Genomic DNA, 13186 nt, shown 5'->3' on the forward strand with positions numbered 1-13186 from the left:
TCACAATTCCAGTGGGTCAGAAGTTTACATTCACTAAGTTGACTGTGCCTTTTAAATAGTTTGGGAAATTCCTGAAAATTATGTCATGGTTTTAGAAGCTTCTGATAGGCATCATTTGACATAATTTGAGTCAATTGGAGGTGTACCTGTGGATGTATTTCAAGGCCTACCTTCATACTCAGTGCCTCTATGCTTGACATCATGGGAAAATCAAAAGAAATCAGCCAAGACCTCAGGATTTTTTTTTTAGACCTCCACAAGTCTGGTTCATCCTTGGGAGCAATTTCCAAATGCCTGAAGGTACCACATTCATCTGTACAAACAATAGTACGCAAGTATAAACACCATGGGACAACACAGCCGTCGTAACGCTCAGGAAGGAGACGCGTTCTCTCTCCTAGAGATGAATGTACTTTAGTGCGAAAAGTGTAAATCAATCCAATAACAACAGCAAAGGAACCTTGTGAAGATGCTGGAGGAGACGGGTACAAAAGTATCTATATAAACAGTTAAAGTCAAGGTATTGGAGTGGCCATCACAAAGCCCTGACCTCAATCCTATAGAAAATTTGTATGCAGAACTGAAAAAGCGTGTGGGAGCAAGGAGGCCTACAAACCTGACTCAGTTACACTAGTTCTGGCAGGAGGAATGGGCCAATATTCACCCAACTTATTGTGGGAAGCTTGTGGAAGGCTACCCAAAATGTTTGACCCAAGTTAAACAATTTAAAGGCAATGCTACCAAATACTAATTGAGTGTATGTGAACTGCTTACCCACTGGGAATGTGATGAAAGAAATAAAAGCTGAAATAAATCCTCTCTACTGTTATTCTGACATTTCAGATTTTTAAAATAAAATGGTGATCTTAACTGACCTAAGACGTGGCATTTTTACTTGGAATAAATGTCAGGAATTGTGAAAAACTGAGTTTAAATGTATTTGGCTAAGGTGTATGTAAACTTCCGACTTCAACTGTAAATAAGATATTTTTGATTTTGATTAAATATGCAACAATTTCTAAAAACCTGTTTTCACTTTGTCATTGTGGGTTATTGTGTTTAGATTGAGGAGCATGTTGTAGAATAAGGCTGCAACGTTAACAACATGTGGAAAAGTCAAGGGGTCTGAATACTTTCCAAATGCACTGTATATACATTTTGCTATGTTTGAAATTAATTGTGACAATTGTGCTACATTTTTATTGTAATGCTAGGTTTAGTTAGACTACTGTTTTAGAGCTTCATTATCTGGCAGTGCCATTTGATGAATTCTAGTGAACTTGAAAGACTAACGACTTTGAATGACTAATTAGATTAGATCACCAATTGCGCCGTAAAGGCCCAGTTAAGGAGCCCCATGCGGCTATGGAGTCGAGGTTATAGATTTATTTGATTTCAAACACAATACAACCACACGTGGATAATGCATTTAAAATCTTTGAGGATGACACAAAAGTTTGAAAACGTATTTCCATTATGGTTCTCTAAATGGTTAAACATTTTACAAACATAAACATTGTAGGCTAGGCACCCTTGGGTTATACATAGAACAAAGTGAAGGATAGGACAACATTGTCATTGGTTAGAGCAAGACTCCCTCAGTGGATCAGCGATCTCAGACTCCTAAACTGATGATGGTGATGCCAGATGATGACCCCCGTACAGGTTGACTCTTGATGGAAATGGAAAACTGCTGTTATTTTTCTTGCAGACTTGAAAAGTAGTAGAAAGAGCAAAGTGACATGCAAAAACATTGTTTTTCATTTGTGAAAACAAGTGACAGAATTGTTCACAAGCATTCGGGAAAAATAAGTTTGAAATACCAGTGCAATAAAAACATTGTTCAGTCATGTCGTAAGCTCTGCTATGGTAGCTGGACGGATCACTACGCTCAACTTTTCAGTACCGCCATTCGCATCAGTCCGTTGTTTCAGTCAGGTTAAAAGAGTGTAAAAATATATATATATATACTTAGAATGTAACACTTGGGTAGACTTGCTCAACATTGGGTTGCTGAGCTAACAATGTGCACTCTTTGATACCCGGGGGAAGTGATTCTCCTGCTAAGGATGTTACAGCATTCTTCACTGTTGTGGACCCTACAAAAGAAATAACAGATAAGTTCCTAGATCTAACTGCATTTCAGATCACGTTGAAAATAGCATTTCTATTTTTACTGCATAATGATAGACTGAAGTTTGAGTTATACCTTTTCAAACAGAGCTCCCTGTCTATTTGCTCCAGTGATTTCCCTTTGGTCTCTGGTAACATGAAGTAAAAGAACACCACCGCTCCCACTCCAATCAGCCCATAAGAAAGGAATGTCCCAGACAAACCAATCACATCTGGTGACGAAACATAGGTAGATACTTTTTAACTAAATACTGCACTACATTCTAGGTTGAGCGCCATACAATGAATATAGTTCAATCTTTGAAGATTTAACCCTTGAATGAGTAGATGTGCCCAAACTTTTGACTGGCACTATATACAGTACATTCAGAAAGTATTTAGACCCCTTGACTTTTCCCACATTTTGTTACGTTACAGCCTTATTCTAAAATTGATTCAATTGTGTTTTATTTCTCATCAATCTACACACAATACCCCAAAATGAAAAAGCAAAAATAGGTTTTTAGAAAATACATGAGTATTCAGACCCTTTACTCAGTACTTTGTTGAATCACCTTTTGCAGCGATTACAGCCTCGAGTCTTCTTGGGTATGACGCTACAAGCTTGGCACACCTGTATTTGCAGAGTTTCTCCCATTATTCTCTCCAGATCCTCTCAAGCGCTGTCAGGTTGGATGGAGAGCGTTGCTGCACAGCTATTTTCAGGTCTCTCCTGAGATGTTCGATTGGGTTCACATCAAGGCTCCGGCTGGGCCACTTAAGGAAATTCAGAGACCCGAAGCCACTCCTGCGTTGTCTTGGCTGTGTACTTAGGGTCGTTGTCCTGTTGGAAGGTGAAAAGTCACCCCAGTTTGAGGCCTTGAGTGCTCTGGAGCAGGTTTTCATCAAGTGTCTCGCTGTACTTTGCTCCGTTAATCTTTCCCTCAATTCTGACTGTTCTCCTAATCCCTGCAGCTGAAAAACATCCCCACAGCATGATGCTGCAACCACCATGCTTCACCGTAGAGATGGTGCCAGGTTTCCTCCAGACGTGATGCTTGGCTTTCAGGCCAACAAGATCAATCTTGGTTTCATCAGACCAGAGAATCTCATGGCTTGGTTTTTGCTCTGACATACACTGTCAACTGTGGGACCTTATATAGACAGGTGTGTGCCTTTCCAAATCATGTCCAATCAATTGAATTTACCACAGTTTGACACCAATCAAGTTGTAGAAACATCTCAAGGATGATCAATGGAAACAGGATGCACCTGAGCTCAATTTCGAGTCTCATAGCAAAGGGTCTGAATATTTATGTAAATAAGGTATTTCATTTTTTTACTGTTTTCGCTTTGTCATTATGGGGTATTATGTGTATACTGATGAGGGGAAAAAATATTTAATCCATTTTAGAATATGGCTCTAACGTAACAAAATGTGGAAAAAGTCAAAGGGGTCTGAATACTTTCCGAATGCATGGTAATAAACCGGACTTGTTTGAATGTGAATTCATAGAGGTAGACACTTACTGATGACATTCAAGAAGGAGAATGTGACAATTAAGTTGGCAGCCCAGTTGAAGCAGTTTGTGAAGGCAAATGCTCTCCCTCTGACCGCAGCAGGAAATATTTCACTCAAAATGAGCCAGGTCACTATGCAACGGAAAATTCACAAACATCAACCTCTAGTCATTCACAAGACCACGCCATATGACTGTCAAAAGCAAGTTCTAGCTAAGCTTAACAATAATCTTATGGCCCCACATTTAGATAATTTGCCAGAAAACACGATAATTATGAATAATCCTAGGCGAAAGTACTTACTTGGTCCAAATCCAACTGAGTATGCACTGACGACTGCCATCATACAGAATAAAATTATCCAGTTCACCACTCCATTGTGGACAGCTGGAGAAGCCACTGGCATCAAAGTACCAAACGATCTCTCAGCATCGTAAGCGATATCCCTTACTTCGGTCCTATCGTGACGTCCAAGGCGTTGACTGACAGAAATGTCAAAGCTTGATTGATTTTCTACCGTTAGCTGCGATAGGGGTGTGCTGTTATTGACATAATCCCCAGCATTACAGGGTGTGTTGGTGTTGACCACTGAACGCCCGCTCAAAAGTCCTATGGTCATCAAACACACGGACATTACTATACATCCACCAATGAGCAGAGGCCTCCTGCCAACCCTATCAGCAAACACCATGGAGACCAAGGTGGCGATCACCTTGACTACCCCCAAGCCCAAGGACGCCAGCACTGCCGAGGCATTGCTCTTGAAGCCCACTGACTGAAAGATGGTTGAGGAGTAGAAGAGCACATTGGGCTGACCTGTGAACTGTTGAAAGATCACCAAGCCTAGCGCAATGGTAGTCCTGGTCCTCATGTTGTCCTTCTGTTGAAAGAGGTGCAGAAAGCTGTACTGTGGGTTATCAAGTATGTTGGAAACATGTGCCGAATTCTCCACTTTGGGATTCTCAATGGAATGAATAAGACCTCTTTGGCTTTGAGCACCTGCCCTTTGGCCTGCTGCAGGTGTTCCGGCATTGGACGGGAGAAACCAAATGGAGACAAACTGAGCCAAAGTAGGCACGATGGCTAACCCAAACATATACTTCCATCCCTGCCTGGCATCGGACAGGATATAGTTTATGGCGTAAGCTCCCAGGATGCCCACGGTGATACCAACTTCGTACAGAGTCACCAAAAAACCTCTGTGCTTGGGGGTGACCATCTCCGATACAAAGATACAGCAGGACATGGAGGAGATGCACATGGCGAAGCCCACCGTGATTCTGCCCACCACCAGTGCCAAGTAAGAGTTGCTGACCAGAATCAAACTCCCGGCCAGGATGAGGACGTTGCTGTGGAGGATGGAGTTCCTCCGGCCGTAGCGGTCAATCAGCCAACCACCAACCAGGGAGGCCAGCAAGGCCCCGATCAGAAGGGCACTGACCACAGCCTCCTGCTGGACACAAGTGAGTCGGAACTCGGCCTGGAGCTGGAGGAGAGCCCCGGAGATAATCCCCAGCTCGTAACCAAAGACCAGGCCACCAAGCGTGGACACCACACTGGAGAGGGCCAGGGTGGAGCAACCTAGGGAAGAAGAAAAAGGTTTGGAGTATTTAAGTATACAATTCATTATGTGAGTATAGGATTCATTTGATTAACATTTGAATGATCTTTTGATGATGTGATACAATTGATAATGGTTTCCACAGAAGGTAAAAAATATTAAGGTGCAACACAATGTAATCATTTGTGTCTATTTTCATATTACTACTGTGTGTGTGCCTATATAGAGGACATTTAGTAAAGCAGCTAAAAAATGTGCTTATCATACATATTCTGTGTCCCATAGAAGAAACATTACCTATTCAAATGTATGCTCATGTTTGGAGACAGGACATTAATAATTGATTATGTTCTTCATGTCCAGGTATACGTGTTTTATATGCAATATCTATTTCTGATTAATCTAGCAAAACTCCAGGATAGTGGTTGTAAACTCTACAAAGCGGTGTCTTCAATGATGATAACGTTTTTTTTTTTTTTTTACAGTTCTGCATATTCATAAGTATTGCACTGTATTGCATGCATGTACTGTTAGGCCTACTGTATGTCTACATTATTTTAGTTGTTAGTGGTTGTATATTCAGGCCCAAAAAATGTTTTATGTGTTTTTTATGCCACATGGTTTTACTTCATGAAGGGGTTTTTCCAATGATATATATATATATATATATATATATATATATATATATATATATACAGTACATATATGTACTGTATATATGTACTGTATATGTACATAATTGGGTTTTATGCACATCCAATAAAATAACAGGAGCTGGACAGTAGAACATAGTGGCAATGTGCAAATATTTCACCTGGATTTTACAATTAGTGGTCTCATAAGTTATTTTGTGTCATTTCATAACAGCTTGTCTTGATGTTGTAAAATAATTAGGTTGAAATAATCCAAATAACTTACCCATAATATTGAGTTGCTATTCCTTCAACTAAAAACACATTTCAGTTCAAGCAAGGCTCAGTCCATGTTGGCATTTCTCGACTCTAAAACAGAGGCAAAAATAATCCATGAAACATAAAAAATGATGTTTATAAATAGAGAAATAAAACGCTTATGACCTCGCGCGCCCAAAAGGAGACGTCCTGCGGCGCATGAACAAAACAGCGAGCGCGAGAGGCGGCACAGCTCTGTAGTCATGACAACTCCCCTGTTTATGCCACTGATTTCATTAGACAAGACCACTTGAGATTGGCTCAACAAAATGCACTCTGGCCGTTAATCAGATCATTGCTCCTTTTCTCTGTTTGGAAAAAGCACCGTATGCACTGGTAGCAAATGTAATATTCCTTGCAAATAGGCTGCAGAGAGGAGATGACAATGCATTGATGAATTTAACATGTCCTTTCGAAAATACTGCAGCAGCGTTGTTTCAATTAGAATAACGGTAATACATTGATTACAAGGCCTTTTAATATATTATATCCCATCTATTCTATTCAATTTACAGTATAATAATATTATATTCCATTATATTCGGTCACCATCCAAACACCACAGTTTTATTGCTTGCTCAAAACAAACAGGCCTATATGGTTCATACTAATGGCTATATGGAAAATAAGAAATACATTGAAGGTACAAAATACATACGATATTCACCACGATTTTACCTGTTGCCATTGTTGATGCGCTTATCAGTAAAACACCAGTATGTTTTATATTTATCATATCAGAAGTGTAAAATAAATTATTGCTTGATTGTACATCTTTGGACGGTAGGCATCCTTGCTATCATGGAATACCGTTATTGAATGTTCGCATATTAATAGGCTAAAGCACAGATATAGACTAGACAGTAGACTACATACACTAACTACCCTTACCAAAATTGGCTGAAAGTTAAAATCAAAGAAGAAACGACGAGTTAAAACAAAATGTAAGATTTCCCATCATGCGGATAGACTCAAAGGCAAGTATCCCGTTAAACTCCAGAGAACGCGCTCGAGTGCACTCATTTACGTAAGGCAATGAAATGACTAAGATGCTTTGTTTTTTGTAGCCTTTTTGTAGTAAATTTGCTTACCATGTTCTTACAATGTTTCTGGTGAAGATGCATTTGGTTAACTTCGGAGCAACACAATGTATGACTTTACATCAGGAAGTTGAAGCTACGTGGCAGAGAAAAGCGTCTCAAATTGCAAGTCTCAAATTGCAAGAGACTCCATTTCAAACTTTTGACACCAGGGGCCGACATCTCGACAACATTTAAAATATTCCAAAGAAATCGAACTCCTAACTCCTATCGAAACTTTTCCCATGCTTCACTTAGTGAAACTATCATTGGAAAACTGTAGGCCCATACCATAGGCCTAGCATTAATTTCGACTCATACATCGATTAAGCCCATATGAACGACAACACGTATGGAAAAACGTAATGTGTGAAACATTTAAAAACATCGCAGTAGGCTATCATTTGCCTTCGTGAATTATTCCTACAGATGCGATAGTGATAGCATCTGTGACCTGGCTGAATCTCCAGTCTTTTTACATTTCGACTGTTGAAATATCCCTGTCAGTTTTACACCGAAACTAAGGGTGGCAGAACTTTTAAATACATGCAATTGTGCCACCTGTCTGCAAGCAGAAAAAAAACAGTGATTTGTAAACATGGCTGTTGAGACGAACAGTGTGGCCCTCCTGCAGTTTCTCAAGAAAATATAACTGATGAAACAGGGTGCAGAAGCTCTTGTATATCGGGGACGTTTTTGGGCAGGCCGACCATTGTAAAATAAAGGTCTCCTAAATTGTATTAGGTACCCGGTGCTGGATGAAAAACGCAGACATCGCAGAACCATGCAAGAGGTGCTCTCAATACTTCGCTGTTGAAAATCTGTCGAGTGACTGCTGGGGATCTACATGGTTTCAAATCATGAAATAAATTGAAGTTGCAGAGCTGCACCGCACTGCAGAGATGTTGCTGTGGTGTCTTGGTGAGCTGGACAACTGCGAAATACTTCCAATTTACAGGATGTTGATGATTGGAATGTCTATACGGTAAGTATTTTATCTTATTTTATGTACCTGGATACAGCCCTTAACCATGGTATATTGGTCATATACACCAAAGTCCGATGTGCCTTATTGCATTATAACCTGGTTACCAACGTAAAAATAATACATGTTTTGTCATACCCGTGGTATACCGGTCTGCTATACCACGGCTTTCAGCCAATCAACATTCAGGGCTCAAACGACCCAGTTTGTAATATATATGCCTGCCTACCCTTGATCTTTATTAGTGTCTAATATTCCTCTCTCTCTCTCTTTCTCTCGGTTCCTCTCTCTCTCCCTCTTTCTCTCTCTCCAGGCATATCTGCACCAGTCGTCTACTTTGTAGACTACACCTCCCACGGCATCTTTCTTGAAGACATTGTGGGCTACATCACCGTCAGAGACCACATCGCCTCCACGCAGCTCTCCTCCACCCAGAAAATCCCAGAGGACCGTCTGGAACAGCTCGCTAAGAAGATGGGTCGGATTCAGGCCAAAATGCGTGACGAGGACGTCGTCCATGGAGACTTGACCACGTCCAACATGCTGCTGAAGGCTGGAGAAAGCTTTCCTGAGCACCCACCCCAACACAGAGGTTCTGTTCGAGAAGCTGCTGAAGGCCTACGCAGCTTCGTCCAAGAAGCCCCACGCCGCGTTGTCAATAAGCTTGATAAAGTTCGGGTGAGTGGGAGAAAGAGGTCGATGGTCTGTTAAAGGGAACCTATGAGATCGTTTTGTACCAATGCATTTACAAGGGCATGGCCCGTTTGGCACTGATTTGTTAAGTGTTCTATTTGATATTTAGATGGTAGCATATAGGCATAGACAGTGGAGAAGCTGTCGGTCCGACAATGTTATGTTACTACAAATATTTGTTATTGAAATAAAATACCCTTGGCTTTATTTGTTTGTGTTTTTTCTTGACATAATAATATACACTATTTAGCAGACGCTTTCATCCAAAGTGACTCACAGTCATGCATTCTAAGGATGGGTGGTTCCCGGAATCAAACCCACTATTCTGGTGTTGGAAGCACTATGCTCTACCAACTGAGCTACAGAGGACCACTTCTTTCACTGGTTAATTCAATGTAATGAGAATCTAGAATGAGGTTCTTCGTTCTGCCCCACACGGTGTGCAGGCAGGCAATGATTTCTCAATCCAAATTCTATTTTGCCTTTCTGATGGCCCACAATCATATCCCTTGTTATGTAAGGAAGGCCTTACTTGGGATCTTTTATGAGCTTTCCTGTTTCAATTGGAGCTGGGAAATTATTTTATGAGCTTTCCTGTTTCAATTGGAGCTGGGAAATCACATGACTGACATAGGCGTGTAAATGTTTACTTTCAGAATTGCTCTCCAGTCCTGTCACGGTAAACATCCCAACCAAACGTGAATCCCAATGAATAGCTGCTGGGATATTAACAATGCCATCACAATTATGCTCATCCTTTTGGATTGTAAAGGTATGAGGAAAAACGCTCAGTATTTTGATTGTCATGGCAATATCACTAGGGTTTTCTTAGAAGTTATTGGGACAAATGTCAAAGTCAGCCCTACAAGCAAACAACAGTACTTGTCTTGGCTATGAAACAAGTTCAGTTTTTATTATTGTTGTATTACTAAATGTATGCGAATACATCCTAGAGTAGCTGTTTATGCTATGCATGTTTTTTTATGGTGATATCTTGCCCGCAGGACACTCACACAATACGTGTGTACCGGAATGGCTGTGTTCAATCCAGACGGCACCTACAGTTTGAGCAGTTGAATCAATGTCCAGGCTACAGCCGCAGGGAGTGGAGAAGCCATTGACAGTGCATTCGGAAAGCATTCAGACCCATTGACTTTTTCCACATTTCATTACATTACAGCCTTATTCTAAGCAGGTTTTTAGAAATGTTAGCAAATGTATTACAAATTTAAAATAAATAACACATTTACATAAGTATTCAGACCCTTTACTGAGTACTTTGTTGAATCACCTTTGGCAGCGATTACAGACTCGAGTCTTCTTGGGTATGATGCTACAAGCTTGGCATGTATTTGGGGAGTTTCTCCCATTCTTCTCTACAGATCCTCTCAAGCTCTGTCAGGTTGCAGCGTCGATGCACAGCTTTTTCAGGTCTCTCCAGAGATGTTTGAATGGGTTCAAGTCTAGGCTCTGGCTGAGACTTGTCCCGAAGCCACTCCTGTGTTATCTTGGCTGTGTGCTTAGGGTCATTGTCCTGTTGGAAGGTGAACCTTTGCCCCAGTCTGAGGTCCTCAGCAAGGATCTCTCTCTGTACTTTGCTCCGTTCATCTTTCCCTCGATCACTGACTAGTCTCCCAGTCACTGCAGCTGAAAAACATCCCCACAGTATGATGATGCTGCCACCAACATGCTTCACCGTAGGGATGGTGCCAGGTTTCCTCCAGTTGTGACGTTTGGTATTCAGGCCGAAGAGGTCAATCTTGGTTTCATCAGATCAGAGAATCTTGTTTCTCATGGTCTGAGCGTCCTTTTGGCAAACTCCAAGTGGGCTGCAATGTATGTGCCTTTTAACTGTGGGGCCTTATATAGACAGGTGTGTGCATTTCCAAATCATGTCCAATCAATTGAATTTACCGCAGGTGGACTCCAATCAAGTTGTAGAAACATCTCAAGGATGATAATTGGAAACAGGATGGACCTGAGCTCAATTTTGAGTCTCATAGCAAAGTGTCTGAATACTTATGTAAATAAGTTATTTTTGTTCTTCATTTGCCATAATGTCTAAAAACCTGTTTTCGCTTTGTCAATTATGGGGTATTGTGTGTAGATTTAGGAAGAAAAATACATATTTAATACATTTTAGAATAAGGCTGTAACGTAACAAAATGTGGAAAAAGTCAAAGGGTCTGAAGACTTAGACTTAGAATTAACACACTCTTTTCACTCTTCACTAATGTCCAGCATTCCTCAGATCCCAAAGGTGGAGAGGTTTGCTGGTGCTATGCTGTCGGGTTGAGAAGTTCTACCCGGACAAAGTCCATCTCGAGTGGTCGAGAAACAATTGGGAGCAGGTGTATAGCGTGTGGAGTAAAATCGAGATGACCATGGCTCAGGAGGACAAGAGGGCGGTCTACACGTGCCGCGTGTATCACTCCAGTTTCTCTGGGCCAGTATACAAAAGACGTTGTTGATCATATCAACACACAAGACAACTCATCAGAGACATGGTGGCCATTTTAGCTCTGGGTCACAAACCCGTTCGGCCCTGGGCCCACATTCTGGCACACAGGCCGCCAGTTTGAGACTCCTGTTTTAGTTATCTGTTTACAATTATCTCACAAATGTATTCTGACAATCAGAGCTTGGATATATCGTGGTAATTGTCATAAAGATTGAGTGTAGATGAAATACAAGTTAGTGGGGAAGTCTTCATCCTGGAAATTGAATTGAATTCTACATGTTTGATTTTCATAATGTTGGTCAGGAGAATGCATCAACAGAGACAGAATATATCTGATGGAGCTGATATTCAAGATATATATTCAAGTGTCTTCTTATAACTTTTTAGTGCAAACCTAATGTGCCTCATCATGTTATGTTCACTAGGGCTTACAAAACAAAAAGTCCAGCTACTCCATCCCTGTTTCTGTAAATTCTCTTCCATTTTGTGTCTAATCAATAGGACCCATGTGTCTTTTTCAACAGGCACCCCTTTAATGTGATATTTATCAAGTGTGAGCCACTACGCCCTCTGCAGGATGAGGAGTGCACGCTCAACCTCTGTGTCCTGAACAAGTGTCGGTCAGCTGGTCTAAGGACGGACCGAGGGTCCCTGCTGGCCAGGTCTTCAACTCACCGCCCAGCCTGAACGTCAACGGCCTGTACTCTATGTGGAGCTTCCTCAAACTGAGTCCCACCACGGAGGACTACGTCTCAGAGTTCAGGTGCCGTGGAGAGAGTGTTCACACTGTCAGATATCATAGGCACATAATAATAATATTTTTGTGGGTGCTTATATTTGTCCTATTTCACGCATGTACAAGTGTGTATTATACCAATGTGTGAATAGGAAATGTTTTTTTTGTCCCCGAGATACCCTCAGAGTGTGGTCACAGCCCATAGGCCTAGTGTATACTCAAGTTGTACAACTGACACACTCAGGTTGTACAAAGCATTTGACACAATGGTTGTGATACAATAGTTGTGTGATGTCTGCAAAAACACCAGATGTATCACGACCATTGTGAGGATGGGTTGTACATCAGTTGTACAACCAGAGTGCTAAGGCATAGTCAAAAGATGTATAGAAGGATATTACCCCTCAAGTTTGTAGCATTATGTAGTTATTTTTGTACATTCAGTAGTTTGATGTCTTTAACCTTGTTTTTGTTTATTTCATTCGCTCTATTCATCCTCAAAAGATGGGAAATGTTGACGTGAGTCTGAGTGCTGATCTATGATCAGATGATCTAAAAGGCTAAACTGATCCTAGATTAGCACTTAATGAATACGGGCCCTGATCATTGAAAAGATGTCCTGCTTTGTTGATAGAGAATTACAGTCAGCATTAGTTACTCGTAATTCTCTTGTTGCTAGACAGTCTATTATGGCACAAGGCGAGACCCAGATGCAGATGGTTGGAGTCTTACAATGTTTATTAATCCAAAAGTAGGCAAGATAATGGTCGTGGACAGGAAAAAGGTCAAAACCAGATCATAGTCCTGTAGCAGACAGGCTCGTGGTCAAGGCAGGCGGGTACAGAGTCCAGAAACAGGCAAGGGTCAAAACCGGGAGGACTAGAAAAAGTAGAATAGAAAAAAGCAGGAGAACAGAAAAACGCTGGTTTACTTGGAAAAACATACAAGATGAACTGGCACAGAGACAGGAAACACAGGAATAAATACACGGGGGAAAATCAGCGACACATGGAGGAGGTGGAGACAATCACAAGGACAGGTGAAACAGATCAGGGCGTGACACATTCATAGTATGTAGTATATATTAT

General features: G+C 41.1%; 1 protein-coding gene and 1 pseudogene across 2 annotated transcripts; one reads left to right on the forward strand and one right to left on the reverse strand.

Moving 5' to 3' along the window:
* Nucleotides 1-1366: 1366 nt before the first annotated feature.
* LOC110493915 (solute carrier family 2, facilitated glucose transporter member 10) lies at nt 1367-7372 on the reverse strand. 2 transcript variants are annotated; one of them, XM_021568513.3, is made up of 6 exons: nt 7236-7372; nt 6113-6195; nt 3937-5214; nt 3643-3765; nt 2210-2345; nt 1367-2099 (listed from the first exon to the last, which is right to left on the reverse strand). In XM_021568513.3, the coding sequence occupies exons 2-6, from the start codon at nt 6114-6116 to the stop codon at nt 2000-2002; spliced, it is 1641 nt and encodes a 546-aa protein (XP_021424188.3). In that variant the 5' UTR covers nt 6117-6195; nt 7236-7372; the 3' UTR covers nt 1367-1999. The 2 variants fall into 2 exon arrangements, with proteins under 2 accessions (XP_021424188.3, XP_036805800.2); XM_036949905.2 differs by having other exon boundaries at nt 7247-7370.
* A 449-nt stretch (nt 7373-7821) lies between these two features.
* On the forward strand, nt 7822-9103 carry LOC110493914 (EKC/KEOPS complex subunit TP53RK pseudogene; annotated as a pseudogene).
* Nucleotides 9104-13186: the final 4083 nt, after the last annotated feature.

The sequence above is a fragment of the Oncorhynchus mykiss genome, chromosome 17 (assembly GCF_057628025.1).
Source record: "Oncorhynchus mykiss isolate SJ-2025 chromosome 17, ASM5762802v1, whole genome shotgun sequence".
In the NCBI taxonomy this organism is placed as follows: Eukaryota; Metazoa; Chordata; class Actinopteri; order Salmoniformes; family Salmonidae; genus Oncorhynchus; species Oncorhynchus mykiss.

Bases quoted from the DNA above. Each gene is read 5' to 3' on its own strand.
- LOC110493915 (XM_021568513.3), bottom strand. The intron at 3,766-3,936 runs GTAAGTACTTTC...TCCGTTGCATAG, and splicing joins CTCAGTTGGATTTGGACCAA to TGACCTGGCTCATTTTGAGT. The intron at 2,346-3,642 runs GTAAGTGTCTAC...TTTCGTCACCAG, and splicing joins CTCCTTCTTGAATGTCATCA to ATGTGATTGGTTTGTCTGGG.